Source organism: Saccopteryx leptura, chromosome 4, assembly GCF_036850995.1.
Source record: "Saccopteryx leptura isolate mSacLep1 chromosome 4, mSacLep1_pri_phased_curated, whole genome shotgun sequence".
NCBI classification, from domain to species: domain Eukaryota; kingdom Metazoa; phylum Chordata; class Mammalia; order Chiroptera; family Emballonuridae; genus Saccopteryx; species Saccopteryx leptura.
In genome coordinates this window covers 217,329,590-217,356,756 of record NC_089506.1, presented here as the reverse complement: position 1 = coordinate 217,356,756, position 27,167 = coordinate 217,329,590, and the positions used below count along the sequence as shown (strand labels likewise).

The 27,167-nt window shown below is 52.9% G+C and overlaps 3 protein-coding genes across 3 annotated transcripts; 2 read left to right on the top strand and 1 right to left on the bottom strand.

Annotated features, from left to right (window-relative positions):
* The first annotated feature begins 1,887 nt into the window (after positions 1 to 1,887).
* On the top strand, positions 1,888 to 5,536 carry SEPTIN1 (septin 1). The gene is made up of 11 exons (XM_066380040.1): positions 1,888 to 1,922; positions 2,100 to 2,190; positions 2,283 to 2,369; positions 2,593 to 2,716; positions 3,035 to 3,169; positions 3,262 to 3,379; positions 4,004 to 4,105; positions 4,222 to 4,321; positions 4,584 to 4,749; positions 4,969 to 5,059; positions 5,165 to 5,536. Exons 1-11 carry the CDS (start codon positions 1,920 to 1,922, stop codon positions 5,249 to 5,251), a joined length of 1,104 nt encoding a protein of 367 aa, XP_066236137.1. The 5' UTR covers positions 1,888 to 1,919; the 3' UTR covers positions 5,252 to 5,536.
* Positions 5,537 to 5,695: 159 nt separating this feature from the next.
* MYL11 (myosin light chain 11) lies at positions 5,696 to 8,006 on the bottom strand. The gene is made up of 7 exons (XM_066383266.1): positions 7,883 to 8,006; positions 7,144 to 7,239; positions 6,822 to 6,897; positions 6,514 to 6,618; positions 6,331 to 6,409; positions 5,987 to 6,035; positions 5,696 to 5,893 (listed from the first exon to the last, which is right to left on the bottom strand). Exons 1-7 carry the CDS (start codon positions 7,883 to 7,885, stop codon positions 5,789 to 5,791), a joined length of 513 nt encoding a protein of 170 aa, XP_066239363.1. The 5' UTR covers positions 7,886 to 8,006; the 3' UTR covers positions 5,696 to 5,788.
* Positions 8,007 to 11,853: 3,847 nt separating this feature from the next.
* TBC1D10B (TBC1 domain family member 10B) lies at positions 11,854 to 26,478 on the top strand. Its single transcript, XM_066383265.1, has 9 exons — positions 11,854 to 13,168; positions 16,020 to 16,119; positions 16,407 to 16,514; positions 16,606 to 16,712; positions 23,806 to 23,920; positions 24,030 to 24,095; positions 24,298 to 24,487; positions 24,784 to 24,938; positions 25,023 to 26,478. Exons 1-9 carry the CDS (start codon positions 12,231 to 12,233, stop codon positions 25,644 to 25,646), a joined length of 2,403 nt encoding a protein of 800 aa, XP_066239362.1. The 5' UTR covers positions 11,854 to 12,230; the 3' UTR covers positions 25,647 to 26,478.
* Positions 26,479 to 27,167: the final 689 nt, after the last annotated feature.

Here is a 27,167-nt window from a genome sequence, read left to right as displayed (position 1 = left end):
TATTGATTTTAGAGAGAGAGAGGGTCTGGCATGTGGTGGCACAGAATATCAAGTGTGGAGCTGGAATGCTGAGGTCACCAGTTTGAGACCCTGGGCTCACCCAGTCAAGACATATATAAGAATGAACTACTGTGAGTTGATGCTTCCTCTCCCTTTCCTCCTCCCCTTTGTCTCTCTCTTCTCTCTCTAAAAAAATAATTCATTATATGAGCTGGCAAGAAGTAACTATTGATGACCCCTTCTACTTCCAGTCTTCTTCTTTTTTTTTTTTTTGGACAGAGACAGAGAGAGAGTCAGAGAGAGGAATAGATAGGGACAGACAAACCGGAAGGGAGAGAAATGAGAAGCATCAATTCTTCATGTGGCTCCTTAGTTGTTCATTGATTGCTTTCTCATATGTGCCTTGACCAGGGGCTACTGCAGACCGAGTAACCCCTTGCTCAAGACAGCAACCTTGGGCTCAAGCTGGTGAGCCTTGGTCAAGGCCAATGAACCCGCGTTCAAGCTGGTGAACTCGGGTTCCAAACCTGGGTCTTCTGCATCCCAGTCCAACACTCTATCCACTGCGCCACTGCCTGGTCAGGTTCACCTCCAATCTTCTTACGGGTTTTGCTCCACTCAGACATAGGACCCTTTTCTTTTAAACTATCTCTGTCAAACGGCTTCTTTCTCTTTGCCTACACCCCACCTGCCACCAGGGTGATGGACGTGACAGTGGAGCTTAGGAGAAAGGTGTACAACTGGCTGGAATAACTGAGTGAAACGGCCATTGATGTCTCTCTCTCTCTTTCTCAGATCTTCAAAAAATGGAGTTCAGAGAGGCCAAATGATTTGCCTAAGGTCACACAGTAGGTGGAAGTTCTTTCAGACTTCAAAGCAAGGCTCCTTTTACATGTTCTACACTGCCTTTGGCCCCAGCTGACTTCATTTACTCATTCTTCCACGTATAATTCATCTAGTATATTATTTATTGGCACCTTCTTTATGCCAGGCCGTGTAAGACATGGGGATATAGAAATTAGAAAAAATATGGCTCCTGCCCTTAAAAAGCTCAGCTGTGAGTAGAAGGAAGAGACATCTAGGTGGGCAAATGTGATCATTTGAGGGGCCTGTTAAAGGCGTTGGGAAGGAAAATGATTTTGCCTGGGGTATTTGAGGAAGTTTTCAGAGGAGGAAGAGCCCTTTGAGTCATACCCTTGAAGGGTAAGAGTTCACCTGGTACAGAAAAGGAAAAGGCCAGTATGGGCAGAGTCAAGGATGTGGGCACTTGCCAAAAGCAAGTGTGTAGTGGGGTGGCGAGGCCAGATGGGGAAGGCTTTGGCGGCCAGGTCAGAAGTGTGACTTCATTCTGAGGTCACTGGGGACCCCGGAAGAGATTCAAGCAGTAAAACACCTTCGCCAGGAATCTAAGGAAGTTCTCTTCTGCTGTGTTGTCCAAAGACCTGATGTTATTTGTTATTTTTTACCTAACATCTTTTTAAGAATCCATTGCATTAAAAAAAATAATCATTGTATAAGCTGGCAAGAAATATTGATGACCCCTTTCACCTCCAATCTTCTTAAGGGTTTTGATCCACTCAGACACAGGATTTTTTTTTAAACCACCTCTGTCAACCTGCTTCCTTCTCTCTGCCTACACCCCACCTCCCACCAGGGTGATGGACGTGACAGTGGGGTGTAGGAGAAAGATGTACAAAGAACAGAGCGGTTGACACTTCCCATCAAGATGACAGACAGGCAAAGGGATCTAGATGGTGAGGACCCCAGGTGTTCTTGGTCTCGGCTTTCCCCACCTCTCTGGGCCGGTTAAAGCATCTCAGCTTCCTACATGGCCCGCCCACTTGTGTGCTGCACTCAACTTCCTGCCCCACCAGAGGAAGTGGGGAGAGACAGCAGGTGCAGCACCAGCTAGCGGGGCCATGGTGAGTCTGTCTGTCCGTATGCCCAGGAGTCCAGGCATCCCTGCCCCAGTCCCCAGGGTTGCCAGGCCGAGGTCAGCCCACAACAGGCTGACTTCTAGCCCGTGAGGCCAGGCTGCGATGGGGGCTCTGTCTGCCGCTCCCAGCAGCAGCCTCCTACGGTTTACCTCCCACCAACAGGACAAGGACTATGTTGGTTTCGCAGCCCTCCCCAACCAGCTGCACCGCAAGTCCATCAAGAAGGGGTTTGACTTCACACTCATGGTGGCAGGTCTGGGGGTTTGGGAGAGCGGACTGGTGGTGATGCCTCCAGAAATCCTGCCTGTCCCCTCACCTGACCAACTGGGCCTGTCCCTTCCACAGGAGAGTCAGGCCTGGGGAAATCCACCCTCATCAACAGCCTGTTTCTCACCAACCTCTATGAGGATCGGCAACTGCCTGAGGCCAGTGGTAAGACTCCCCTCCTCCTCTCCAGGTGCTTCACGCCCCTCCTAGCTGCCTGGGCTACACCCTCTGCCTTCCCATCTGGGTCTCCCATGAAGCTCATTGTTCATCTCTGAGACTGTTGACTCTCCTGGAAAAGAATGGGTGGGGGCAACTATGATACTAAGAAAGGATATTAGTCCTGCCTCGGACCCCTACCCAGTTCCCTGATCTCTCCGTGTCCCCACAGCTCGCTTGACGCAAACGCTGACTATTGAGCGTCGGGGTGTGGAGATTGAGGAGGGGGGTATTAAGGTGAAGCTGACCCTGGTGGACACACCTGGCTTTGGGGACTCAGTGGATTGCTCAGACTGGTGAGGAGTGGGGGAAGGAACGAGGGATATGCTCCCAGTATGGCTACTCTGTGGAGACTGAGGGGTCAGTTACAGGGTGATCTGCCCTGGCCTCCTCCACACCCTGACCCAAAGGTAGGGGGTGTTTCTGGTGGTCATGTGGCCCGAAGTGCCCTGTGCTTCCTGACATCTCACTTATGACTCTGTCAGTTTCCTGATTTCTTTGGTTAGAGACAAAGAACTACTTCCCACCCCTGCAGTCCTGGCGAGCCTTGCCCCCTTCCCTGCCTTGTGGCCTCTGGCTCTGACCACATGCTCTTTCCCCTCCCCACACCTCAGCTGGCTGCCCGTGGTGCGCTTCATTGAGGAGCAGTTCGAGCAGTATCTTAGGGATGAGAGCGGCCTGAACCGGAAGAACATCCAGGATACCCGTGTCCACTGCTGCCTCTACTTCATCTCACCCTTTGGCCGGGGGTCTGCGGGGCACCCTGGGGGCTGGGGCATTGGGGAGGGTTGGCGGTGTATCTGTACCCTGAGACCAAGCCCTGACCAATCCTTGGGTGCAGGCTCCGGCCCCTAGATGTGGCCTTCCTCCGAGCAGTACATGAGAAAGTCAACATCATCCCCGTCATTGGCAAAGCAGATGCCCTGATGCCTAGGGAAACTCAGGCCCTCAAGCAGAAGGTGTGTGTGGTGACTTCTGGACTTTGGCCCCACATGAAGCCAAGAGTCATGATCAAACTGAACTCAGCTTTAACTTTTTTGATCTTGGGTTGGACGTCTTGGAGCACAATGTGTAACACTAGACTATTAAAGTTTCTGAGGAAGGTGGGTAGTAATCTGCCTGAAGGAGCCATATCTCTGGAGGCTCGGAATAGAATCCCTGGGCTGGATGCTTAGCTAGGGCCTGTCCAAGGATAGGAACATAGACCTGATGCGCCCTGATAGCCCTCCGGCCTCAGGATGCTGATAGCCCCACCCCCCAATGTCTTTGGAGCCATCTCCTGCTATTTCTGCTCATGTCTCTCTCTCTCCTGGTATTTTGGTATCTGCATCTTAGAATTTTTCCAGGTTTCTGCCTTGACTGTTAGGGTGCCTTTGTCTCAAATTTCCACTATCTCTGTCTCTGTCTCATGACCTCTGAGATTTTGTTTTTGGTCATCCTGCACATTCATGACTCACGATCTCTTTCCTGTCTTCCTATCTCTGCCCACCTGGTATCTGTGTCTGCATCTGTTTATGACCATGCCATGGCTGTGGCTCGCGGCCTCTGTGATCCTCACTGTCTGTGCGTGTACCTCCTCCCAGATCCGGGACCAGCTGAAGGAGGAGGAGATCAACATCTACCAGTTCCCTGACTGTGACTCCGATGAGGATGAAGACTTCAAGAGGCAGGACGCAGAGATGAAGGTGCAGAGGCCAGGGAGGAAGGGACAGAGAAGCAGAGGGGGGGGGGGGGGGCGGAGGCTGAGAAAGAGGTTTCTGCCCTGGAGGCCCAGTGGCGATCCCTGACTCCTGCCCCCTAGGAAAGCATCCCTTTCGCAGTTGTTGGTTCATGCGAGGTAGTGCGGGACGGCGGGACCCGCCCAGTGAGGGGACGCCGCTACACCTGGGGTACCGTGGAGGGTGAGTAAGGCCAGGCATGCACTGAGGTCAGCAGGGAGCCCAGGCCGCCTCCAAGTCAGTCGCACCTAACGTGTGAAGATGGGGCGTGCTCTGGTCCTGGAGGTCCTAGCAGTAAAATGAGCGGTCCATGAGCTGCAGACGGCAGACCTTAACCCTAGAACGGGGGTGGGGGGTGGGGTGGGGGGGACGGACTGCGGGAACACCCAACCCAGCGGGTGGGACTGGACCGGAAGCTCCCTGACGCACGTTGTCGGTCTCCCAGTGGAGAACCCACATCACTGTGATTTCCTGAACCTGAGACGGATGCTGGTGCAGACACATCTGCAGGACCTGAAGGAGGTGACGCACGATCTGCTCTACGAGGGCTACCGGGCTCGCTGCCTACAGAACCTGACGCGGCCTGGGGCGCGTGATCGAGCCAGCCGTAGGTGAGAGCCAGGTTGACTCCTGGGTACTTCCGAGGTCTTGCCCTCGCGACATCTATGACCCAGACCTCTCTCCCGAAGTCTTTCCCCACCCACTTTGCTTACGGCCCTAACCTCAAGGACTAGGGCTCACCTCCTAGAGCCCAAGCTCGGTCCAGGTCGGCCTCGCCCACACAGTCACGGGTCCCACCGTGATCCCTGCGCCCTTTCCTCGCCCACTAGTAAGCTTTCCCGCCGAAGCACCACAGAGATCCCGCTGCCCATGCTGCCTCTGGCTGAGACGGAGAAGTTGATCCGCGAGAAAGACGAAGAGGTGAGCAAGCACCTGCCTCCCCACCGACCAAAGTCCCCAGTCCTCTCCGAAGAAGTCCCTCTCTGGCCTCGCCCGGCCCCATCCCCTGAATCTTGCCCCGCACAGCTGCGTCGCATGCAAGAGATGCTGGAGAAGATGCAGGCCCAGATGCAGCAGAGCCAAGTTCAGGGCGAGCAGTCGGACGCTCTCTGAGGGTCCCGCCCGGGTACTACTTCAACTGGATCCGCCTTCGGTCCGTCTCTTGTCCAATCCCCGAGCCCCAGGCTGCCCAGTGCCTAACCCTGGAGCCCGCCCTCGCACTGGGTTCTCGGGCTAAAGTTCTCCCAATCCCAGAGGTAGCAGTGTGGCCTTTGTCCCCGCCCTGACTCCGCCCCCGCCCCGCCCTCCACCGCCTCCCCAGCCTGAGCTTCCAGCCTAGCCGCGACCACCCCATCCCCGCCCCTCTACACCCAAACGGAGTCTACTATAAAACCTAAGTTTCCTGAGGCCTCGCGTCTGCTCTTTCACAGTGGGAATCAGCAGCGGCTGTAGTGAGTGGAGCTGCCCCACCCAGGCCTTCATTCATTCACGGGGCATTCACTTTGTGCCAGGCCCCCATCTGAGTCCCTCACAATAACGCACTGGTGGCACCGTGGATAAGAAACAAAGACCAGTTAAATTTTATTAGGACTCAGGGTAGGGATCGGACTGGCAGAAAGGCGTTGGCTAGCGGAGGCCTAAAAGGGTCCTCTACTCCTGGTCCTTGGCGTCGCCATGCGTGATAACATAGCAGATGTTCTTGTAGTCTACATTGCCACCCACGTCGGGTGGGAAGGCAGCCCACATGTTCTTGATCTGGGGAAAGATTGCGAGCCTGCGTCTCCTACTGATTCCTTAGGCTCTCTCACTCCATCCCTCTGCTTCTCCCAGGCCCCTCCCCCCACTCACCTCCTCCGGGGTGAAGCGGTCACACTGGGTGGTAAGTAGCTCCTCCAAGCTGGAAAGAGGTGACGTGGGGGGAGTTGAGATTGGGCCTTGTAAATTCTTTGCACTCCAATCTCATTTTAGTTACTATTCCCAGTCTCGCCTTGAAAACCGGGCTCACTTTAGATCCCTCCAGTGATCTCCCAAACACAAAAGGCTTCCTGGTTTTTGCCCTTCTCCCATGTGTGCTGTGAACGTTGAATCCTAATCCATAGTTCGCATTTCTCCCTTCTCCCTGGTGGCGCCTAACCCTTGGTAGGAAGTTATGGAGGTTTTCTGTGGCTGAGCAGCTGGAGGGGGTCACTTACAACTGCTTCTTGATAGAACCCTTCCCCTCAGGGTCCAGGACCTTGAAGGCTCCAGTGATCACGTCCTCAGGATCAGCACCTGGGGTCAGAGGGCACAGGAAGCTGAAGGACCCCTGGAGGGTCTGTTCCTGAAAGATCTGGGAAGGGGCAGCTGGGAGCTCGGACCCAGGACACTTCATTCACCTTTGAGCTTCTCCCCAAACATGGTCAGGAAGACGGTGAAGTTGATGGGACCACTGGCTTCCTTCATCATGGCATCGAGTTCCTCATTCTTTACATTGAGGCGCCCTGGAGTGGGGGGAGGGAAGCATTGGCTGGAGTGGGGTCCTGGGGCCAGAGGGAGATGCTTCTCATAAATTCAGATTATCCCACCCGTTTTCCATCTGGGTAGACTGAGCCCCACGGTGGAGCCAGCAGGGCTGGCCCTCAAGGCTGCTGAATTCCCAGCACTCTGTAGCCCTGGATCTTGACTGGTGAGGTAGGGGCCTCACCCATGGCTGCGAAGGTGTCCCGCAGGTCTTCCTTGTCAATAATGCCATCACGGTTCTGGTCAATCACTGTGAAGGCCTGGGGAGGGCAGGGGCAGGGAGGGGTGAGGCCTCCCGTGGCCAGGCTTTCGCATCCTTACTCCAGGCAGATCAGATGCTGGCCCCCAGCCAGCTGTCCTCTTACATGCCAAGAAGGGAAGGGAGCAAGGAATTCTAAACCCTTCCCCTCCCACTAAAACAGGTGCACATTCCGGGGTGGGGGGGTGGGGAAGGCCAGCAGGGGGTGCCTTTGGTCAGCCTTCAGTATCCCCTTTCCCTGACTCACCTCCTTGAACTCCTGGATCTGAGTCTGGTCAAACATTGAGAAGACATTGGAGCTTCCACCCTCTGCTGCTGCCCTTCTCTTGGCCTTCTTGGGTGCCTGGGGGGTAAGGGGTGGGCGAAGAGATCAATGGACCAGATCCTACTCTTCTTTGGAGGCAGTGGGTTAGATTCAGGGTTCTTTGAGTCCGTTCTTGTGAAGCAACTCATCTGGCCCTAGGCTTCCCCTTCTTCATGACTTCTTTGCTGAGGGTGGTTGCTTTAGCTGTATCCGCAAGTTCCTATCTGTAACCCTGAGTCCCATCCCTTCATCCTACCCAACGAGTGGAACTTTCCTCCCCTATGTTTCATTCCTTCTGCCCTGAGCCTGCCTCCTCTGAGTCCCAGACTTCCTGTATGACCCTGATCCACTCATTCATTCTGTATGAACCTCTACTTTATCATGTATAAAATGGGAATGGGAATCTTTGCCTGCTTGGTCTTAGAGGGTTTTAGGGAGATGGCGTGCAGGGAGAGACGGAACATGCTGAGAGGACCTGGGCTCCTGTGAGCAACGTGTCCGAGTAGATTGTCCTTGTTTGGGTTCTCTAGGCTATCATTCTCTATGTTCCCCATTAGTGATACCAAGAAAAGGAGAATTCATCTTTCTTCCTCTTAATGGACTGGAAACCAGCTACGGTCTTTCAAAAGTTGAGGCTGCCCTGAGATCTGAGGCATCTGGGTAGGGGATGGGGGATTCTCACCATTTCTTCAGTCTCCTGGGGCAAGGCTGGACAGTAGCAGAGAGTCAGTCCGGAACAGTCCCTCTGGGGTTATATAGTCCTGCCCCAGGGAGCCCTTAAGATACCAGGGTAACCTTAGCCCTGCAGTTGCCCACCCCAGATACCAAAATAGCCTGGCTCAAGGCCTTTCCTTTTTGGAGTGCCTGCAGCAGCTGGAGTCCAAGGAGAGAGGGAGGAGGGAGTGAGTCTTGGGATGCAAGTCTTACTAGAATTGGGCAGGAAGGGATGTTCTTTCTCTCAAAAGGGGGCTGGAATGTGTTCCAGAGTTCAAAGAGGGCCCAAGCTGGGGCACAATGCTCAGAGAGAGAGAGAGGAACCATGCCCCTGCACCCCTGAGTGGGGTGGGCCCACATTTAAACCCGGTAAATTTATTGAGCACCTGTAGTGGTCCAGGTGCTGTGCTGTGCTTTCCGCGTGCACTTTGGCCAACACAACACCCCCTCAGTTGGAGTTCACAGTCACGTTGAATGTGTGCGTTGGGTGGGTGGGGGGTAGCGGCAGAGTTTAAAGGTGGAAGAGAGCCATCTGGGGAACCAGAGGATCAGGAAGGTCTTCTACATCCTCCTCCAGGAGAGGGAGGGTTTTGTGAGGAAAGACGCAGAGCCATGGCCAAGTAGTTCGGTTGGTTAGAGCATTGCCCCGAAGTGCAGAGGCTGCTGGTTTGATCCCCGGTCAGAGCACATACAGGAACAGATTGATGTTCCTGTCTCTCTCTCCTTCTCTCCCTCCCCCTCTCTCTAAAAATCAATAAAAATAAATATAAAAAAGATGCACAGCATGGAATCACTAGGTAAGAAGAGACTAGACAGCCTAGGGCTTTGTGCTTCAACTCCCTGGGTCTTGGTTTTCCCTTCTATAAAATGGGATGTAATTCTCATTCCTCAGAACTTGTGGATGTGAACACTACTTGGAAACGGTTTAGTGAAATAAAATAATGATTATTACTTAGGCCCTGCCGTGGTAGAACTTGCAGTCCAGTCCTGGAGACAGGATAAATACAGAAAATGACATTGAAGTAGAGGGCACAGCAGCCCTGTCTAGGAGCATCAAGATCACAGATCACGTTACGAAGACCAATGGGAGAGAGCGAGGTGAATGTGGGGGAGCGGGTGTGTGCTAAACAGAGGGCATGGATGGACAAAGCCTGGAGAAGCGAAAGATCTGAAGGGTTAGGTTGCCAGCATTGTGATGGAGTAAGAGCAAAGGACGCAAGAGGCTGAAGCCTCTAACACTGGAGGGCCTTCCATGCCTGCTGGGAGCTGAGACCTTGGGGGCCTTGAAAAGGTTTAAAACAGGAGAAGGACATGGTCTAGTGTGAGTCTAGATACTGGTGAGTTGGATACTGGTTTGAAAATTAGAACGCAGAGGAAGGGAGTCCAGGATGGAAACTAGCTGGTCACCTTCTCTTGGTTGACTGGAATGGTCAGTGGCTTCTCTCTCCTTTCTGGGCAAGAAGCAGCGTGGCTGGCTGTGTGACTGAAGTGCTCTCTTCCTGCCCCTCTAGGACCCAGTGTTCTAAGCAAGGTGCCTCCTCCCCTCCTCCTCCTCCAGCCTCATGCCAGTGCCTCTAAGACATTTTCTTTTCTGGGCACTGGGGCCCAGCCACCTGTTATCTCTAAAAGCGAAGAAGCCACCCTAAACTTAGCAGCTGCCTTTGGCCTCCTTAACTGACCCCTCCCTTCCTCATTTGACAGCTGCCTCACCTTATACGGTTACTATGGGGGTCCAGGTCCGGGGAGGAGGCCATTTATTACTGAGTTCTGCGAGGGGAGGAGACCTCTAATGACAGAAATGGGGGGAGTGTTCAGGAGGATTGGATCAACTGGAAAGTGGGGAAGTTGAGAAGATGATCAGGAGTGATATCTCAGTCAGCGAATGGGAGTTCACAGGGTCTGGTTCTGAGGAGTTTCCATGTCAGTGTCTGTATTGTTGAAGCGAGCTCCATGGAGCTCCAGAGAGAATGCAGAAACCGAGGAGGAGCTGGGGAGTTCCGTCTGAAATTTCAAGATGGGGACTCTACATGGAAATTTGACCTTCTAACCCTGGGGCTAGGGATAATGAGGGTCAGAGAGAGAAGGGGCTCAGAAACAGTGGTGAGATCCAGCCGGTTTGCACCGGTTCTGCAGAACCGATACCGAACTCTTTGTTGAGTTTGGTGAACCGGATGTTAAGATGGCACTTATAATCCAGGTTCTAAGGTGGGTGCCTGGGCAGCTGCCCAATGTGGAAATCACAAAATTACATTCTTTACTCTTTTTTAACATTCATCTGTGCAACAGCATATTCTAAGCACCTGTAGTCATGTTCATTCCGTCCGTGAGTGAAAAAATTGCTAGTGAGGGCGCCAATCAAGAGGCAATATGGAAGTATCTTAAATAACAGTTTTATTGTTTTTTTCAGGTATTATTTAATATTTTTTCATTAATATTTTAAAGCTCTTTTAACAGTTTTGTATACTTTTATAGTTCTTATTTAAGTATTAAATGCATGAAATAATAAACTACCTTTTGGTATATCATTCTTTTGTTTTATTTATTTATTTATTTATTTATTTAAATGGGGGTGACATTGATAAATTAGGGTACATATGTTTAGAGAAAACATCTCCAGGTATATCTTTTTTTATATTTAAAACGGTCATTAGAGCAGAGAACTGGTTGTAAATTATCTTAATCTCACCAGTGCTCAGAAAGTCAGGACTTTAGGTTTGTGGTCTAGGATAGGCTGGGGCGCTCATAAGATCAGGGCCTGGTTTCTTAGCAGAAAATGAAAGCCACAAAATAAAAATAAATAAAAAAGCACAGAAAAGTGTGGCAATGAGGGAATAGGAGTTGATTGAAGGGTCTTGGATTCCAAAAAGAAGAACAGAGATATGGGATTTCATGGTATTGGGAATTCCTGGGGCCCACTCAAAGAATGAGGTGTGAGGAATTGGAGCCTGGATTCTGGGAAGGAGCTCACATAAAGGGAGTTGGGGCTTGAGATTCCTGCAGGAAATGGCGGATTTAGAGAGATGAGTCACTTAGAAGATTTGGGGCTCTGGTTATAGTCGTCTGGGCTTGAAGTGTTTGGATTGGTTGCCGGCGGGGATGAGAATCAGAGACAGAGTGAAGGTAGAGAATCCTGGATCAGGCACTGAATCTGTGTTAGAGCTCAGGGTCTCACAGACCGCCGGAGTTGGGGGATCGGTAGCTGGATGAAGAATGGGGGCCCAGAAAGGACTCAGGCAGGGCAGCACGACACTCTTATTGGTTAAGAGCTTCACTAATGCCCCGGCCCCCATCTCTTCTCCGCGCTGTCCCCAACTGTCACCTCCCTCCTGCGCTAGTCTCCGGTTGTCACAGATATCCCTGGGCTGGCACCGCCTGCTGGCAGCACCCCTCCCCTTTGGGTACTGCCATTGGCTGAGACAGCTATTTCCCCCCTTGTTGCTAAAGTGAGAGAATGCGCTCATTGGCTGATGAGTCAAATTAATCATAAATTTGGCCCGACTTCCTCGGCCCCCAGCTGTCATTCCTTCTGACCTTCTTGGGAGACCTAAAGAATTCCTCAGTTCTTCCTATTGACTGCGGATGCTGTCTGTCACCGCCCAACTGGACGTCACTGTCTGTCATTTTATCCTCCTCCTATTCCCCTTTACATTGGCTGCCTTTCCACCGTTCCTATTAGCCAGGCCCGCCTCTTTTTGCACAGTACCGCCTCCTTTCGCGGTCATTCACTCTTCCGCCATTTTTATTGGCCAGAGGTTCAGCTTTCTACTTTTCTATTAGTTACTTCCTTCGTTCCGCCTCCTTTTGCCTTCACTCGCCCTCTCATTGGTCTTATACGGTTTCTCCATTTCCTCTTCCCACCTCCAGCCTCACCCACGCTTCCAACGATTGGCAGAAACCCAGTTCCCTCTCTCCTATTATTCGTCCAAACTTTCTAACAAGGCGGGAGCAAAAAAGAAGCGCGATGAGACGGCTGGCGCGCAGGCGTGAAACGCCAAAACGCTGGCCGCTTAGCCGGCACCCGGACGTGTGCGCAGGCGCGAGGTCGGCTGCTTGCCTGAAGCAGGAGGGAGGGGGCGGCCGAGACTGAGCACTAGGGGTGAGAGGGCACCAGCGAGACCCGGGCGCCGGGCGCCTCCGGAACTCAACACCGCCTGCGCGGGCCTGGCGGCCGCCCGCGCTCCGCCTCCGCCCCTGGAGCGCGCCGGGCCGCGCCCTTCATCTTCTCCCCTGCCTCGGCGGGCGGCGCGGAGCGGCCTGAGGGGCGGTGCCTTCTGCGGCCGTCCCGGCGAGGGGGATGTGAGGGGCGGCCCGCGGCCATGGAGACGGGCCCGGCGCCGCTTGTGGCCCCGCCGCGCCGTCATGGCGCCCCCGCGGCCCCCTCGCCGCCGCCCCGCGGCTCCCGGGCCGGGACCCTCGTGGTGGTGGCTCCGGGGCCGCCAGTGACCATGGCCACTTCAGCCCCGGTCACCCTGGTGGCCCCCGGAGAGGCGCGGCCCGCCCTGGTGCCGGGGCCGACCCAGACCCAGACCCCGGCGCCGGCCCCCGGCCCGGCCGTCACGGGCAGCACGGTGGTGGTGCTAACTCTGGAGGCCGCACCCGAAGCGCAGGCTTCCCCCGGCCCGGAGCCCCTGGGACCCGCGGCCGCGGTAGGAGATGAGACGTCGATGGCTCTGGCCCGAGGGGCAGACTCCCCGCAGACGGAGGAGACTAGAACCCCGCTCGCCTCTGGACCAGGTACCAAGACCGGGACCTCTACCAGCACCCCTTCCAGAACGGCTCCTGGACCCTTGACTGCCAAACCCCCGCTTGCCCCCAAGCCGGCAACTACAGTGGCCGCAGGAGTGACCGCACGGATCGCAGCAGTGACAACAGGACAGGTGACAAGTGGACCTGCAGCTGCAGCACCAGCATCAACAGGACAGGTTTCAGAGGACCCCTCAGGGTCTGGCACAGCCCCTTCAGGGACGAGTGAGGCCCTGGTAGCTGTTGTGACGGTGACCCCCGCTCCAGAACCTACGGAAAACTCTCAGGACCTGGGCTCCACGTCCAGCCTGGGACCTGGCATCTCTGGGCCTCGAGGGCAGGCCCCGGACACTCTGAGCTACCTGGACTCCGTGAGCCTCATGTCTGGGACCTTGGAGTCCTTGGCGGATGATGTGAGCTCCATGGGCTCAGACTCGGAGATAAACGGGCTGGCCCTGCGGAAGACGGACAAGTATGGCTTCCTTGGGGGCAGCCAGTATTCGGGCAGCCTGTGAGTACCAGTGGGCACCCAGTGGACTGCTTCAGGAGAGCCCAGGTTTGGGGAGGGGGAAAGAAGCACCTTGCCCAGACTCTGGCAGCCCCGTTTCCTCTGAGGAACCAGGGCCGATTAGCCAGAATGGGATACTTGGCAATTCCTATCATGTCCTAGAGCATCCTGAAGTTTCTGCGGACTCACATGTCTGTGAGTTTCAGAGCAGGTGTCAGGAGTTCTCCGTTTGAGCCTATGTTTTGTGTTTATTTGGTGTGTTGTGTGCCTTTTAGCTAGTGTCTAGGCCATTTCCGTGACTCAGTTTCCTCTATGAATTGAAAGGTTGAATGAAGTGATAACCTAAGGTCATCCACGATATGAAACCCCCCCCCCCCCCCAAATAAATAAAAAAAGGAAAGAAGTTCCAGCTTTGGGCCAGATAGTCTGGAAGGTTGGCTGGTCAAGCTCGCTAGTTCCAGGGGAAGAGAGCCTGGGAGTGAAACGGCATCCCACCTCCTTGTAGCCCCAGGTCTGGTTGATGGAGAGAAGACCCTAAGGCAGGGCTCCTCCATGAGGCAGAGAAGGGCAGTCCTATGTTTTCACTGAGGGGAACGGGGTGGGAAGGTCTCTTCCCCATTTCCTCATCTCTCCAGCCCAGCTTACTCTTTCCTAGTTCCCTCCTGGGGCCTGAGTCACTCCTGAGGTGGGGGCATGTTCACCTCAGACTTCTTCCATTTCTCTCCTTGGAGCCTGTCCGTTGTTCCTGTACCCCTCTTAACTGAGGTCAGTTCAGTATCCCCTGAGCAGCCAGGCGGCAGGCCCTGCGCAGGATGTCAGGAGTAAAATAGTCTTTTCAAGATGCTCATCATCCAGAGAGAGAAGTGTATTTAAACACTTGTTTTCAGTGTGTGTCAGGGTTAGTGAGAGATAGCACAGGATTTCGTGAGGACCTGGGGAAGGGATCTTTTGCCCAGTGTGGGAGTCTGGCTGAAGCTGATCTGAATCTTGAAGAATGAGTAGGATTTAGTCAGGCTTGGCATTTTGGGGTTGGTGGAGGGCCTGCCTGGTGTTGGAGAAAACCCTGTGAGAGTATTCTAGGCAGGGTTTATAATCCAACAGAAAAATCAGAAAACCTTTGAGCACCAGCATTCTAATCCTGTGAGAGGAAGGCAATTGAAGTTTGCTTTCCCAATGCATGAGGGATGCACTATTGTACCAAGTTTAAAGATGAGGAAGCAGTTGAGTGAATTGTCCCGCTCAATCTGGGTCTGTGTTACCAATAGTTCTCTTGTCAATACCATGCTGCCCTAAAGAGCTTGGATTGAATTGGATTTTAGTGAGCCCAGTGGTGTGCCAGGCATGCTGCTAGTTGCTGTTTCTCTGCTTTGTAGTTTTGTCCCTCTGAAATCCATCTTCTCTGCTGGAGGAACCTACTGAGGTGAGGTGACTGGGCCACATGTACCTTAAGAATTGTTAGAGCTTCCCCACTGGCCACGGGATGAAGTCCAAGTGTTTTAGTCTGCACATAGGCTCCTTATTATCGGGCTCTGCCAGCCTCTCTGGTCTTCTCTCCCACCCCTTTTCACAGTGCCCTTTGTGCTGTGGTCCTGAACTGAGTCAAACTCAGGCCAGGGATGCTTTTCTCCCCCTTCTTTTCCTGCCAAGTTCTACCCAGTCTTTTGTGGCTTACCTCAGATGTCCCCTCCTCCAGGAAGCCTTCCCTGATACCCACTTCCCCTACTCCAATTAAGTGCCTCTTCTGTGCACTTTTTATCGTTGCATTATATATTTCCCTTGGTAGCTTGTGACCTTCTTGAGGACAGGAAAATGTTTATACCCTTCTTGGCCCTTAGTAGGGCTTTTAACTGACATATGGGAGAGATTAGGGAGAGAGTTTCTCTTTTTAAGGTGCTTCTAGGACAAAAGAAGCTATTGAATGAGCCCTTCCATTAACAGTCCCTTTTATAGTATCCAATAGTCTTCTCATAACTTTGTGATGTAGGTGGTGACATCCCTTTTTACAGATGAGGAAGATACTCAGGTTAACACTTGCCAGGGCACCCCTACTTCTAAGGGACAGAACTGGGATTTGAGCTCAGGTCTGTCTGGAAACCCAAGCTCTTTCTTCCATTCCACTCACCTCCTGGTACTGGCTCCTACAAGTAACTGTTTCAAGACTGATGGGGCATCTTGGATGTGAAGCTCGGACAGAGCAGTGGGCAGACGGTGTAAGGAAAGCTTCACTTGCCTGGGAGTCGGGTGATTTCAGGGAAGAGGAGGTAGAGGGAATTGCAGGTGGCTGGAGGGATCTCAGGGGTCTGACAGGAAACTCAGTTGCTTCTAAGGAGACAGAGAAGTATGTTTGTTCTATGTTGTATTTTATGGATGATAATTACTACTGCACCCCTGCTATGTATTATTTCACCTACTCTCAGGTAGATACTGTTTTTCTCCCCATCTTATTTGAGGCTTAGAGGAATAAAGTGACTTGCCCAAGGTCACACAATGAATAAGTGGTAAAGCTAGAATGTGGATCCAGGTCTGATGCAAAGTATAGTTTTAAAGATTCTGTATTCTCTCCCCAAACTTCTATATATCAGAAGTGGGATTTAAACACACTTCTGTATAGTAGATCCAACGTGAGAACCATAATCACTGTGCAGATTCCTTGCAAAGCAAAGAAGTCTTTTCATTTCGGTGAACGGGGCCTTGGAGGGCCAAGTGGCCAGACAGCTGATGTTTGGCAGCTCACAAAATGCTTTTTTGTCCAGTCTCTTTTGAGCCTGGGAAGGTGGTTGGCCTCAGTTCCCCTAGCCATCCAGGTTCTATACTACTGATACTGACCCTGTCTGTGCCCTCCCCTCCCCTGCAGAGAGAGCTCCATTTCCGTGGATGTGGCTCGGCAGCGGGAGCTCAAGTGGCTGGAGATGTTCAGTAACTGGGATAAGTGGCTGTCACGGCGTTTCCAGAAGGTTTGAGAAGGCTAAGTGGTGGGCAGGGCAGTGGACAAGGGGTGGGCCTCTTGCTCTGGGGAAGTCCAGGAACATGATAGTGCCCTCTCTCTGGACTGTGTTATTGGGAGGTGGTACTTGGGCCTTGTGGGGAACAGTAGCTTTACAGATAGAAGGCCAGAACGGGTCTAGTGGAGTCAAGCCTGTGGCTGTGGGAAGGGAGTCCCGGAGAGCATGAGGCCTGCTGGGGAAACCCTAGAGGCCCGGCCAGCCCGGGAAGCTGTCCTCCGCCTGCCACTCTGCCGTAGGTGAAGCTGCGCTGCCGGAAGGGTATCCCCTCCTCCCTCAGAGCCAAGGCCTGGCAGTATCTGTCCAACAGCAAGGAGCTCCTGGAGCAGAACCCGGGCAAGTTTGAGGTGTGTCCAGTGGGTGGGGACATGTGACACTGCATGAAGGGTATTATCACTGCCCCCCCCAGCCTGAGGTAATTGCTGCTGTCCCCTGCAGGAGCTGGAACGGGCTCCTGGGGACCCGAAGTGGCTGGATGTGATTGAGAAGGACCTGCACCGCCAGTTCCCTTTCCATGAGATGTTTGCTGCTCGTGGCGGGCATGGGTAAGGTGGCCTGACCGTGGGTCAGTTAGCAGACATCTGTTGAAGGCCGCAGATGGTCCAGAACTGGGTTGAAAGCAGTTCCTGCTCCCTAGGACTTCTGGAAGACTGATCCTTCATGGATGGAGTGGCAGGCCACATTGAAGGAAGTGTCCTGGGAAGAAGACTGACGTGGGGGGCAGGGTAGGGGTGGAACGTGTGAGGTTGGAGGCTGTTGTGGGGGTGGGAAAGGGAGGCACATCAAGGGCTCATGGCGTTTGAGCTGGGCTTTGAAGACTAGATGGGAGCAGAGCGGCCGGCAAGTTTGTCCTGCCTGGAGGGTTCTGTAAGCTGCATGGGGTTGGGTAGAGCTAGGCTAGAAAAGCAGTTTAGGGCCACATCACCAAGGGCCCTTAAATGCTTTGCCAAGGCACTTGAATTTTTGTTCTTTATCCCAGACTTCCTTAAGGGGTGTGTGTGTGTGTGTGTGTGTGTGTATGTGTATTTATATATACACTGCTCCCCAGTAATATGCAAAATGATCTTAGGCGGTTCTCAGATGGACTTTTCTTAATAAGTTCATCCTTTCAGCAGCTTTTTTCTAAAGATTTTATTGATTTTAGAGAGAGGATAGAGAGAAAGGGGGGGAGTGAGAAGCATCAGCTCATAGTAGTTGCTTCTTGTACGTGCCTTGACTGGGCAAGCCTGGGGTTTCGAACCAGCAACCTCAGCATTCCAGGTCAGTGCTTTATCCACTGCGCCACCACTGGTCAGGCTTCAGCAAATACTTATTGAGTACATGTTATCTAATAGGCACTGTTCTAGTCACAGATGACAGCAGTAAACAAGAGACAAATTCCTGCCCTTGTGAGGCTTATTGTATTTTAATGGTGATAGGCAATAGATGAAGGAAAGTATGTTGTATGTAAAATAAATTATGGTAAGTATTAAAGGGGAATTTAAACAAAGGGGAATAGAGAATGTGAATGGAGATTGGATTTTATTTTTAAAATTTTTTATTTGTTGATTTTAGAGAAGAAGAGAGGGAAAGAAACATTGATCTGCTGCTCCACCCATTTATACATTCACAGGTTGATTTTTGCATGTGCCCCAACCTGGGATCAAACCCGTAATCCTGGCACATCGGACGATGCTCTGACCAGTTGAGCTACCCAGCCAGGGACTGAGTTGTATTTTACACTTTTTTTTTAAAGGTGAGAGGAAGGGATAGCCACATGCGCCCCAATTGAAATCCACCCAGCTACCCCATCTGGGGCCAATGTTTGAGCACTGAGCTCTTTCATTTATTTATTTATTTTTCTTTTTTACAGAGACAGAGAGAGTCAGAGAAAGGGATAGATAGGGACAGACAGACAGGAATGGAGAGAGATGAGAAGCATCAATCATCAGTTTTTTGTTGCGACACCTTAGTTGTTCATTGATTGCTTTCTCATATGTGCCTTGACCACAGGCCTTCAGCAGGCCGGGAAACCCCTTGCTCGAGCCAGCGACCTTGGGTCCAAGCTGGTGAGCTTTTGTTCAAACCAGATGAGTTCGTGCTCAAGCTGGAGACCCCGGGGTCTTGAACCTGGGTCCTTGGCATCCCAGTCTGACACTCTGTCCACTGCACCACCGCCTGGTCAGGCTCTTTTCTAGCGCATGAAGCTGACGTGCTTACGAGCTATCCTTAGTGCCCAGGGCCACGCTTGAACCAGTGAGTCACTGGCTGCAGGAGGGGATGAGGGAGAGAACGGGGAGGGGAAGGAGGAGATGGTTGCTTCTCTTGTGTGCCCTGACTGGGAATGGAACCCAGGATGTCCATACGCCAGGCCGACGCTCTATCCACTGAGTCACTGGCCAGGGTCGTGTTTTACTCTTGACCTTAGCCAAAATACCAAGAAGTGATGCTTGATTTGTGTTTTGTTTATTTATTTATTTTAAGATTTACTGATGATTTGAGAGAGGAAAGGGGGGAGAGAGAGACAGGAACATCCATCTGTTCCTGTATGTGCCCTGACCGGGGATCAAACTGACAATCTCTGTGCTTTAGGACAATGCTCTAACCAGCCAAGCTATCTGGCCAGGGTCTGATTTGTGTTTTAAAAGCATTATCCTGGCTGCTGTGCTGAGACTAACCTATAGGGAGACAAGCGCAGAAGCAGAGAGCACAGTTAGGAGACTATTTCTATAATCCAGAAGAGATGTTAATAGATAAGGATGGTAGCACTGGAACTATAGGAGAAGAGTTTGGATTCTGGTTATGTTTTTTTGGGGGGGTTTTGGTTTTTTTTTTTACAGAGACAGAGAAAGAGTCAGAGGGATAGACAGGGACAGACAGACAGGAATGGAGAGATGAGAAGCATTAGTCATTAGTTTTTTGTTGCGCATTGCAACACCTTAGTTGTTCATTGATTGCTTTCTCATATGTGCCTTGACCGCGGGCCTTCAGCAGACCGGGTAACCCCTTGCTCGAGCCAGTGACCTTGGGTCCAAGCTTTTGCTCGAACCAGATGAGCCCGCACTCAAGCTGGTGACCTCGGGGTCTCGAACTTGGGTGCTCTGCATCCCAGTCCGACACTTCTATCCACTGCACCACCGTCTGGTCAGGCTCTGGTTATGTTTTGAAGGTACAGCCATAAGGATTTGCCAATAGACTAGAGAGAGAGGATGACTCTTGGGGTTTTGGCCTGAGAAACTAGAATTAATACTGATATGGATGGGGAAACTGGACGGGGGGGGAGTAAATTTGGGGGTCATATCAGGAACTCAATTTTGGAGTATGTGGTTTGAAATGCTTATTGGAGCCTGACTGGTAGTGGCACGGTGGATAGTCAACCTGGGATGTTTAGGTCCCCAGTTTGAAATCCTGAGGTTGCCATCTAGATCACAGCTTGCCAGTTTGAGCCGTGGGGTCGCTGGCTTGAGCTCAAGGTCTCTGGCTTGAGCAAGGGGTCACTGGCTCAGCTTATGGTCAAGGCACATATGAGCAGCAGTCAATGAACAACTAAAATGAAGCAACTATGAGTTGATGCTTCTCATCTCTCTCCCTCTCTCTCCCTTCCTGTCCCCCCCTCCAAAAAAAAAATGCTTATTAGACATCCAGATGGAGGTGTCAAGTGGGTTAGATGTACAACATATATAATTATGGATTTGGGGGAGAGGTGTTTTGTTTTGTTTTTTTTTATAGATTTTATTCATTTTAGAGAGAGAGGAGAAAGAGAAAAAGAGAAAAGAAGGGAGGAGCAGGAAGTATCAACTCCCACATGTGCCTTGACCAGGCAAGCCTGGGGTTTTGAACGTGTGACCTCAGCATTCCAGGTCAATGCTTTTCCCATTGCACCACCACAGGTCAGGCTGGGGAGAGGTTTAAACTGGAAATGAATTGGAAGTTGAAGAGATGTCAGATTCTGGATGGGACTAAATCTCACCCATGTGACTGGATGAGGTTGTCAAGGCAACAAGCATATATATGAAAGGAAGCTCAGAGATGGATCGTTGCAGCTCCAACATTTCAAGAATAGTAATTGCTGCCTGGCATGTGGTGTGCAGTGGACAGAGCGTTGACCTAGAACGCTGAGGTCACTGGTTCTAAACCCTGGGCTTGCCTGGTCAAGGCACATACAACAAGCAATCAATGAACAACTAAAGTGAAGCAACTATGAGTCGATACTTCTCGCTTCCCTCCCTCCTTTCTCTATAAAATCAATAAATAAAATCTTAAAAAATTAAAAATTAATCCCGGGCCTTGTCTGGTTGGTTAAGTGGATAGAGCATCCTCCTGGAGCACCGAGGTCATGGGTTGATCCCCAGACAGGGACATACAGGAAGTGCCCAGTGAGTACACAACTAAATGGAACAACTAGGTAGAACAATAAGTCGAAGCTTCTCTATCTCTCAAATTAATGGAAAAAAGAAAAAAGAATGATAATTACTGCCCTGGCTGGGTAGCTCAGTTGGTTAGAGCATCTTCCTGATACACCAAGGTTGTGGGTTCAGTCTCTAGTCAGGGCACATAGAAGAATCAACCAATGAGCTCTGGCCGGTTTGCTCAGTGGTAGAGCCTCGGCCTGGCATATGGAGGTCCTGGGTTTGATTCCCATTCAGGGCACATAGGAGAAGCGCCCATTTGCTTCTCCACCCCCGCCCCCCTCCTTCCTCTCTGTCTCTCTCTTCCCCTCCCGCAGCGAGGCTCCATTGGAGCAAAGATGGCCCGGGCGCTGGGGATGGCTCCTTGGCCTCTGCCCCAGGCGCTAGAGTGGCTCTGGTCGCAGCAGAGCGACGCCCCGGAGGGGCAGAGCATCGCCCCCTGGTGGGCAGAGCAGAGCGTCGCCCCTGGTGGGCGTGCCGGGTGGATCCCGGTCGGGTGTGTGCGGGAGTCTGTCTGACTGTCTCTCCCCGTTTCCAGCTTCAGAAAGAAAAAAAAAAAGAATAAACCAGTGAGTCCTTGCCGGATAGCTTGGTTGGTTCGAGTGTCATCCAGAAGTGTAGAGGTTGCTGATTCGATCCCCAGTCAGGGCATATACAAGGACAGATCAATGTTCTTTCTCTCCCTCCCCCCCTGTAAAATCAATAAATTTAAAAAAAGTGTTAATTACTGAGTAGGAATCAGTAAAGGGGACTGGAAGGAGAAGTAAAACCAGGAGTGTGTGATGATTGCTGAAGGCAGAGTGAAGAGGGGTCTCAGGATCTGCTGCGTGCGATGCTGCTAGATGGGCCCAGTAATGTCAGGCTACAAATGAACCTCTGGACTTAGCTGTGAGGACACTGGTGACTTGAATAAAAGCAGTTTTGTGGAAAAGAGTGGGTTAAAGCCTGGCTGGAGAAAGGGAGGAAAGAAATTGAAGACAGTCTACTCTGGAGGAGTTGCACTGAATAGGTAAGGAAAGAAACTGGTATTTGGAGGGGAAAGTGAGGTCAAGAGACTTATTTTAAGCTAAAGGAAATAACATGTCGGTATGCCAGTGGGTCTGATTAAGTAGAGGGAGAAGAACGGGTGATGTAGGAGAGATAGGAAGGTTGCTGGGGTAGCCTTTATAGGAATGGGGCGGGATCCAGTCCCAAGTGGAAAGGCCGTGCTTGGCCAGTGTCACAGTTTACCCATAGCAACAAGGAGAAGGCAGGGCACAGAAGCAAACAGGTGTTTGGTAAGATAACTAGCGTATTAAATCTGTCACTCTGTGGGTGCTTTTGCAAAGTGGAGAATAGTCGGGGAGGAATGCAGGTAAAGCACAAGTGAATGACCTTTGGGAAACACTGTGGTAAGCAGTGGTCAGGAGTAAGTGTGTGGCTGGATGCAGGCAATAAGTCTGGGAGGTCACTTCTTCTGAGTAAGTGATGGGTCTGAGAAGTGGCTGTGGAGGTGGGAAGAAGGAACAGACTGAATGAAAGTTAGGTGGAAGTGTTGATAAGACCTGGTAATTAGGCCCAACCTGTGGTGGTGCAATGGATAAAGTGTCGACCTGGAAAACTAAGGTCGTCACTTGGACACCCTGGGCTTGCCTGGTCAAGGCACATGCAAGAAGCAACTACTATGAGTTGATGCTTCCCACTCCTCCACTCCCTCTTTCTCTCTCTCGCCTCTCAAGTCAATAAATAACATCTTTTAAAAAAAAATTTCATATTTGCCTGACCAGGTGGTGGCACAGTGGATAGAGCGTCGGACTGGGATGTGGAAGACCCAGGTTCGAGACCCTGAGGTTGCCAGCTTGAGCGCGGGCTCATCTGGTTTGAGCAAAAGCTCACTGGCTTGATTGAGCCCAAGGTCGCTGGCTTGAGCAAGGGGTTACTCGGTCTGCTGAAGGCCTGCGGTCAAGGCACATATAAGAAAGCAATCAATGAACAACTAAGGTGTTGCAGCGCGCAACAAAAAACTAATGATTGATGCTTCTCATCTCTCCGTTCCTGTCTGTCTGTCCCTGTCTATCCCTCTCTCTGACTCTAAATAAATAAATAAATAAATAAATAAATAAATAAATTTTTAATTTGTTGATTTCAGAGAGAGGAGAGAGAGAGACATCAAGCTGCTCCAGTATGTGCCTGACTGGGGATTGAACCGGCAACTTCTCTGCTTCAGAATGTTGCTCTAACCAACCAAGTTATCTGGCTAGGGGCAAATAAAATCATAAAAAAAAAAAAAAAAAGGCTCTAGCCAGTAGCTCGGTGGATAGAGCATTGACCAGCAAATGGATGTCCTGGGTTCGATTTCCAGTCAGGGCACACAGGAGAAGGAACCATCTGTTTCTCCCCCTCTCCCGTCCCCTTTCGTCCTCCTGCAGCCAGTGGCTTGAGTGGTTCTAGTGTGGCCAGAGCACAACAGCCCCAGGTCTTAAAAAGAGCTCAGTATTCGAGCATTGGCTCCAGACTGGGGTTGCCGGATCCCAGTCGGGGCACATGCAGGAGTCTCCCTTGCTTCTCCCCTCTTCTCGCCTTAAAAAAAAAAAAAGGAAGACTTGGTGATTAACCCTGGGGAGTGAAGGAAGGCTTTCTGCTTTTTGATGGGCTGAGTGGATGGAATTCCCAGACTCAATGATGGGGTGACCTCAAGGAAGAGGCGCAGGTCCAGGGCAGAGATTTTGTTCTCTTAGATGCAGAGATAGGAGAAAGGTCTGAGGCACAGCTGGTTTCCCACGCCTTGGAGAAGAACCAGGGCCCATTGGACATTCGGGCAGAGAGGAACTGAGGACATCTGTGGGACAGATAAGGCAGGCCCTGCCCTGCAGAGCTCCTGGGGTGATAAAGGACTCAGTGCTAGAGGAGGAGTGAAGCTGTGGGCAGGGAAAGCTCCCTCAAGGAGATGACCTTGAGGGTTTGCGGGATGCTGGCAGAGGAAGGCAGGAGAATGAGCAGACTGCTGGGGAATGGTAGGGAGCACATGGGGGATGCAAAGCAGGCTGGAAGTCTGCAGCCTAGAATGCTTTGATTGTATGAGTCTTCTGCTTAAACCTGATGGGCAGGACTAGGAAGGGGGATGGAGATGTGTAGCAGTAAAGCTCTGAGGGTAATCTGGAAGTAGATTTAGGAGGGTCTGGGCTGGGGCTGCTGGTGAGGCAGGTTTAGTTTGGGGCAGAGAGCTGCCAACTCTTGTGATGGCCCTCATGGTCTTTCCCGACACCCCCAGGCAACAGGACCTGTACCGAATCCTTAAGGCCTACACTATCTACCGGCCCGACGAGGGCTACTGCCAGGCCCAGGCCCCGGTGGCTGCGGTGCTGCTCATGCACATGCCTGCTGAGGTCAGCACACTCGGGTCCCGGTGGGGAGGGCACGGGAGCGCACAGTGCTGCTGGGAGGCGCTCTGCTCCGTTTCTCAGGCCCCATCCCTCTTGTTCTTGCTCTTCTCAGCAAGCCTTTTGGTGCCTGGTGCAGATCTGCGACAAGTATCTCCCTGGTTACTACAGTGCAGGGCTGGTGAGTGTCTGAGGCTTGACACAGTAGGACTGTGACTTTTCCCCAGGGCCGCAGGGAAGTCCTTGTCCTGCCCTGCCCTGCCCTCTGCCCTCTGCCCCTCTGCTCTCGGCCTCTCCCACTGAGGTGAGGATCCCTTGCCTGATCTATTTCTACCCCGAGGGGATCACCACAGCCCTCTTCTCACAGCTCCTCTCTCCTCTAGGAGGCCATTCAGCTAGATGGAGAAATCTTTTTCGCGCTGTTGCGCCGGGCCTCCCCCCTGGCTCATCGGCACCTGCGGCGACAACGCATCGACCCTGTGCTCTACATGACAGAATGGTTCATGTGCATCTTTGCCCGCACCCTGCCCTGGGCCTCCGTGCTTCGGGTCTGGGATATGTTCTTCTGTGAAGGTGTGTGTGTAGCCATTCAGGCCATACAGGGGCTGGGGTTGCCACGGTGCCTGCCTGCCGGGCGGTGCCCCACGGATAGGGTGCTTGTTGGGTTTGGCGGCTAGAAACGGGCCTGGTCTTGGCTCAGAGCCTGCTCTCCCTCTCGGGCACCTGCAGCCCACGGCAGCTCCTTTCCCTCCTTGGGGCCTCAGTTAAGGTTGGCCGTAGTTAGGGATGGGAGCTGTGAGTCTCTCCTACGTGGTAGAGGCTGAGATCCCAGGTAGGGTCACCCTGCTGTCTTTTCTCTGACCCTACAGGCGTCAAGATCATCTTCCGGGTGGCCCTGGTGTTGCTGCGGCACACGCTGGGCTCCGTGGAGAAGCTGCGCGCCTGCCAGGGCATGTACGAGACCATGGAGCAGCTGCGCAACCTGCCCCAGCAGTGCATGCAGGAGGACTTCCTGGTGCATGAGGTAGGCCTGGCCTTGGCACCCCCAGCCCACTTCAGGCCACCCCCACCTTGTCTGCATCCTGGTACCTGTTTCTTCTCCATCTAGGTGACTAACCTCCCGGTGACAGAAGCACTCATTGAGCGAGAGAACACAGCCCAGCTCAAGAAGTGGCGAGAAACCCGGGGGGAGCTCCAGTACCGGCCCTCACGGCGACTGCATGGCTCCCGAGCTGTCCATGAGGAACGGCGGCGGCAGCAGCCGCCCCTGGGCCCCTCCTCGAGCCTCCTCAGCCTCCCTGGCCTCAAGAGCCGAGGCTCTCTGGCAGCTGGAGGGGCCCCATCTCCTCCGCCCCCTGCCCACAGGGCCGGTGCCGGGCCCGCCCCAGGGCCTGTGGTCACCGCCGAGGGACTACACCCAACCCTCCCCTCGCCGACTGGGAACAGCACCCCTCTGGGTCCCAGCAAGGAGACCCGGAGGCAGGAGAAGGAACGGCAGAAACAGGAAAAGGAGCGAGAGAAGGAACGACAGAAGCAGGAGAAGGAGCGGGAGAGGCGGGAGAAGGAGCAGCAGAAGGAGCAGCAGAGGCAGCAGAAGGAGCAGCAGAGGCAGGAGAAGAAGGCCCAAGGCAGGAAGCTTTCGCTGCGTCGCAAGGCAGATGGGCCACCAGCCCCGCAGGATGGCGGGGACAGGTCCTCAGCCTCTGAGGCCCGGCAGGACGCTTACTTCTGACCGCTCCCCTGGGGCTGGACTGCATGGCCCCCTTGTCCCCCAGCCAAGAGCAGGCCCTCGGCAAGCCGCCCCTTTCCTGAGGGGCGTGGCCTGACTCCCCAGCTCCCTGCCAGCTGCGGTGCCCACACAGCCAGGACAGTGCAGGGCAGCTGCGTTTCCCGAGGCAGCTGCTGGACAGGTCTGGAGCCCCTCGCCTCCAGTGACGCCCAGCTGGGGTCTGTCACTCCTGCCCCAGTTCCCTTTGGGTACCTTCCCAGGTGCTGTCCTGATGGGCCTTTTGTCACCACAGAGGTGACTCCTGGCGATGGGAGTTAGCAATTTTCGGATTCTTACACTCCAGTTGCTGTCCTTACCTACGAAGTGGAGCTGGGTTACTTCTCTTCTTCAGTCCTGCCTGCCTCCCCCACTCCTGCTGGGGGCCACAGCGCTCCCTGCTCGACTTCTGGGCATCTCTGTGTTGCTCTGTACAAAGGACGTGGTCAGCCCAGGGTGGGGGTGTTTGCTCTATCTTCTGTCCTTCGGTTCTCCTTCCACAGTGTTCTTGCACTCTGGTTTATTTAAGGGGACATGCACTGGAACAGGAAGTGTCCCCCGCTTCACCCACCACCTCCTGACCTTCCTATTTACCTCTGTATTCTCAGGCCTCTCCTGCTTTGCCCCACCAGGACCCCCACCTTTCACCATGTTCCCTTCTAACCTCCAGCCCCTATCTGGGAAAGGGGTCTTTTCTTGAGCTCCAGGGGTGGAACCCAATGTTTACATTCTCTTCTGTATCGGCCCCCACCCCGTGCAGTGCTTTGAGGAACTAGAAAAGAACCTGCTATGTACCTGGGCCTGTCTCCTGCCTTGTTATTTGATGAAGGGGCTGAGAATAAGGACTAGGGAGGGAGGGAACAAGCGATGAGTGAGCCAGGATCTGTGGCCTGGTTTTGGCAGGTAGGTACCTCTTGGCTTTGGGTCCATCTCTGTCCTTGATCAACAATGGTTGAGCTCCTGCTCCATCTTTGCCTGGAATCAGCTACCTCTGTTGTCACTGGCTTCCTGAAGTCCTCTGTGTATCTATGTATCACCTGCAGTGTCCAGATTTCCTTCCTAAAGTGTTCATTTAACTCCTGGGAGCTGGAGGAGAGACTGAGGGTGGCTAGAAAGCCACAGTCCTAGGGGCTGGGGAGCTGGCCTCTTGGCCAGCTGTCTGGCATAGCTGCTGGTACTGGGTTTCGGGGTGGGGGGTTTGGGGGTGCAGTAGCACAGCCAGCTGCCTCCAGCTTACCTCAGCCCAAGCCCACAGCCAGGCTCCCAGCTGTTCCTGGTTTTGTGCTGCCAACTCGTAGGCCCACCCATCTTCTATGCCCTGCACCCTAGGGGTCGGAGTGGTGAAAGTTTAGGGTTCTGTGCCCCCAAGTTATGGCTGCATCTGGCAGTTATCCAACAGGAGGAGGCCTAGGATGTGAGGGCTGCCTGGTGCTCCCCGTTCAAGAGGAGGTTTCCCCAGAGGATGAACCAGTAGTGCTAATAGCTGGT

What these genes read in the sequence shown, in the direction of transcription:
- SEPTIN1 (XM_066380040.1), top strand. An exon ending in TCAGTGGATTGCTCAGACTG is followed by an intron (nt 2,717 to 3,034) that starts GTGAGGAGTGGG and finishes CCCACACCTCAG; the next exon opens with CTGGCTGCCCGTGGTGCGCT. An exon ending in CGTGATCGAGCCAGCCGTAG is followed by an intron (nt 4,750 to 4,968) that starts GTGAGAGCCAGG and finishes CTCGCCCACTAG; the next exon opens with TAAGCTTTCCCGCCGAAGCA.
- MYL11 (XM_066383266.1), bottom strand. An exon ending in AGATCCAGGAGTTCAAGGAG is followed by an intron (nt 6,898 to 7,143) that starts GTGAGTCAGGGA and finishes TGCCCTCCCCAG; the next exon opens with GCCTTCACAGTGATTGACCA. An exon ending in GTTTGGGGAGAAGCTCAAAG is followed by an intron (nt 6,410 to 6,513) that starts GTGAATGAAGTG and finishes CTCTGACCCCAG; the next exon opens with GTGCTGATCCTGAGGACGTG.
- TBC1D10B (XM_066383265.1), top strand. Translation starts at nt 12,231, where the DNA reads ATGGAGACGGGCCCGGCGCCGCTTGTGGCCCCGCCGCGCCGTCATGGC. An exon ending in GCTGCTCGTGGCGGGCATGG is followed by an intron (nt 16,713 to 23,805) that starts GTAAGGTGGCCT and finishes CGACACCCCCAG; the next exon opens with GCAACAGGACCTGTACCGAA. An exon ending in GTTACTACAGTGCAGGGCTG is followed by an intron (nt 24,096 to 24,297) that starts GTGAGTGTCTGA and finishes TCTCTCCTCTAG; the next exon opens with GAGGCCATTCAGCTAGATGG.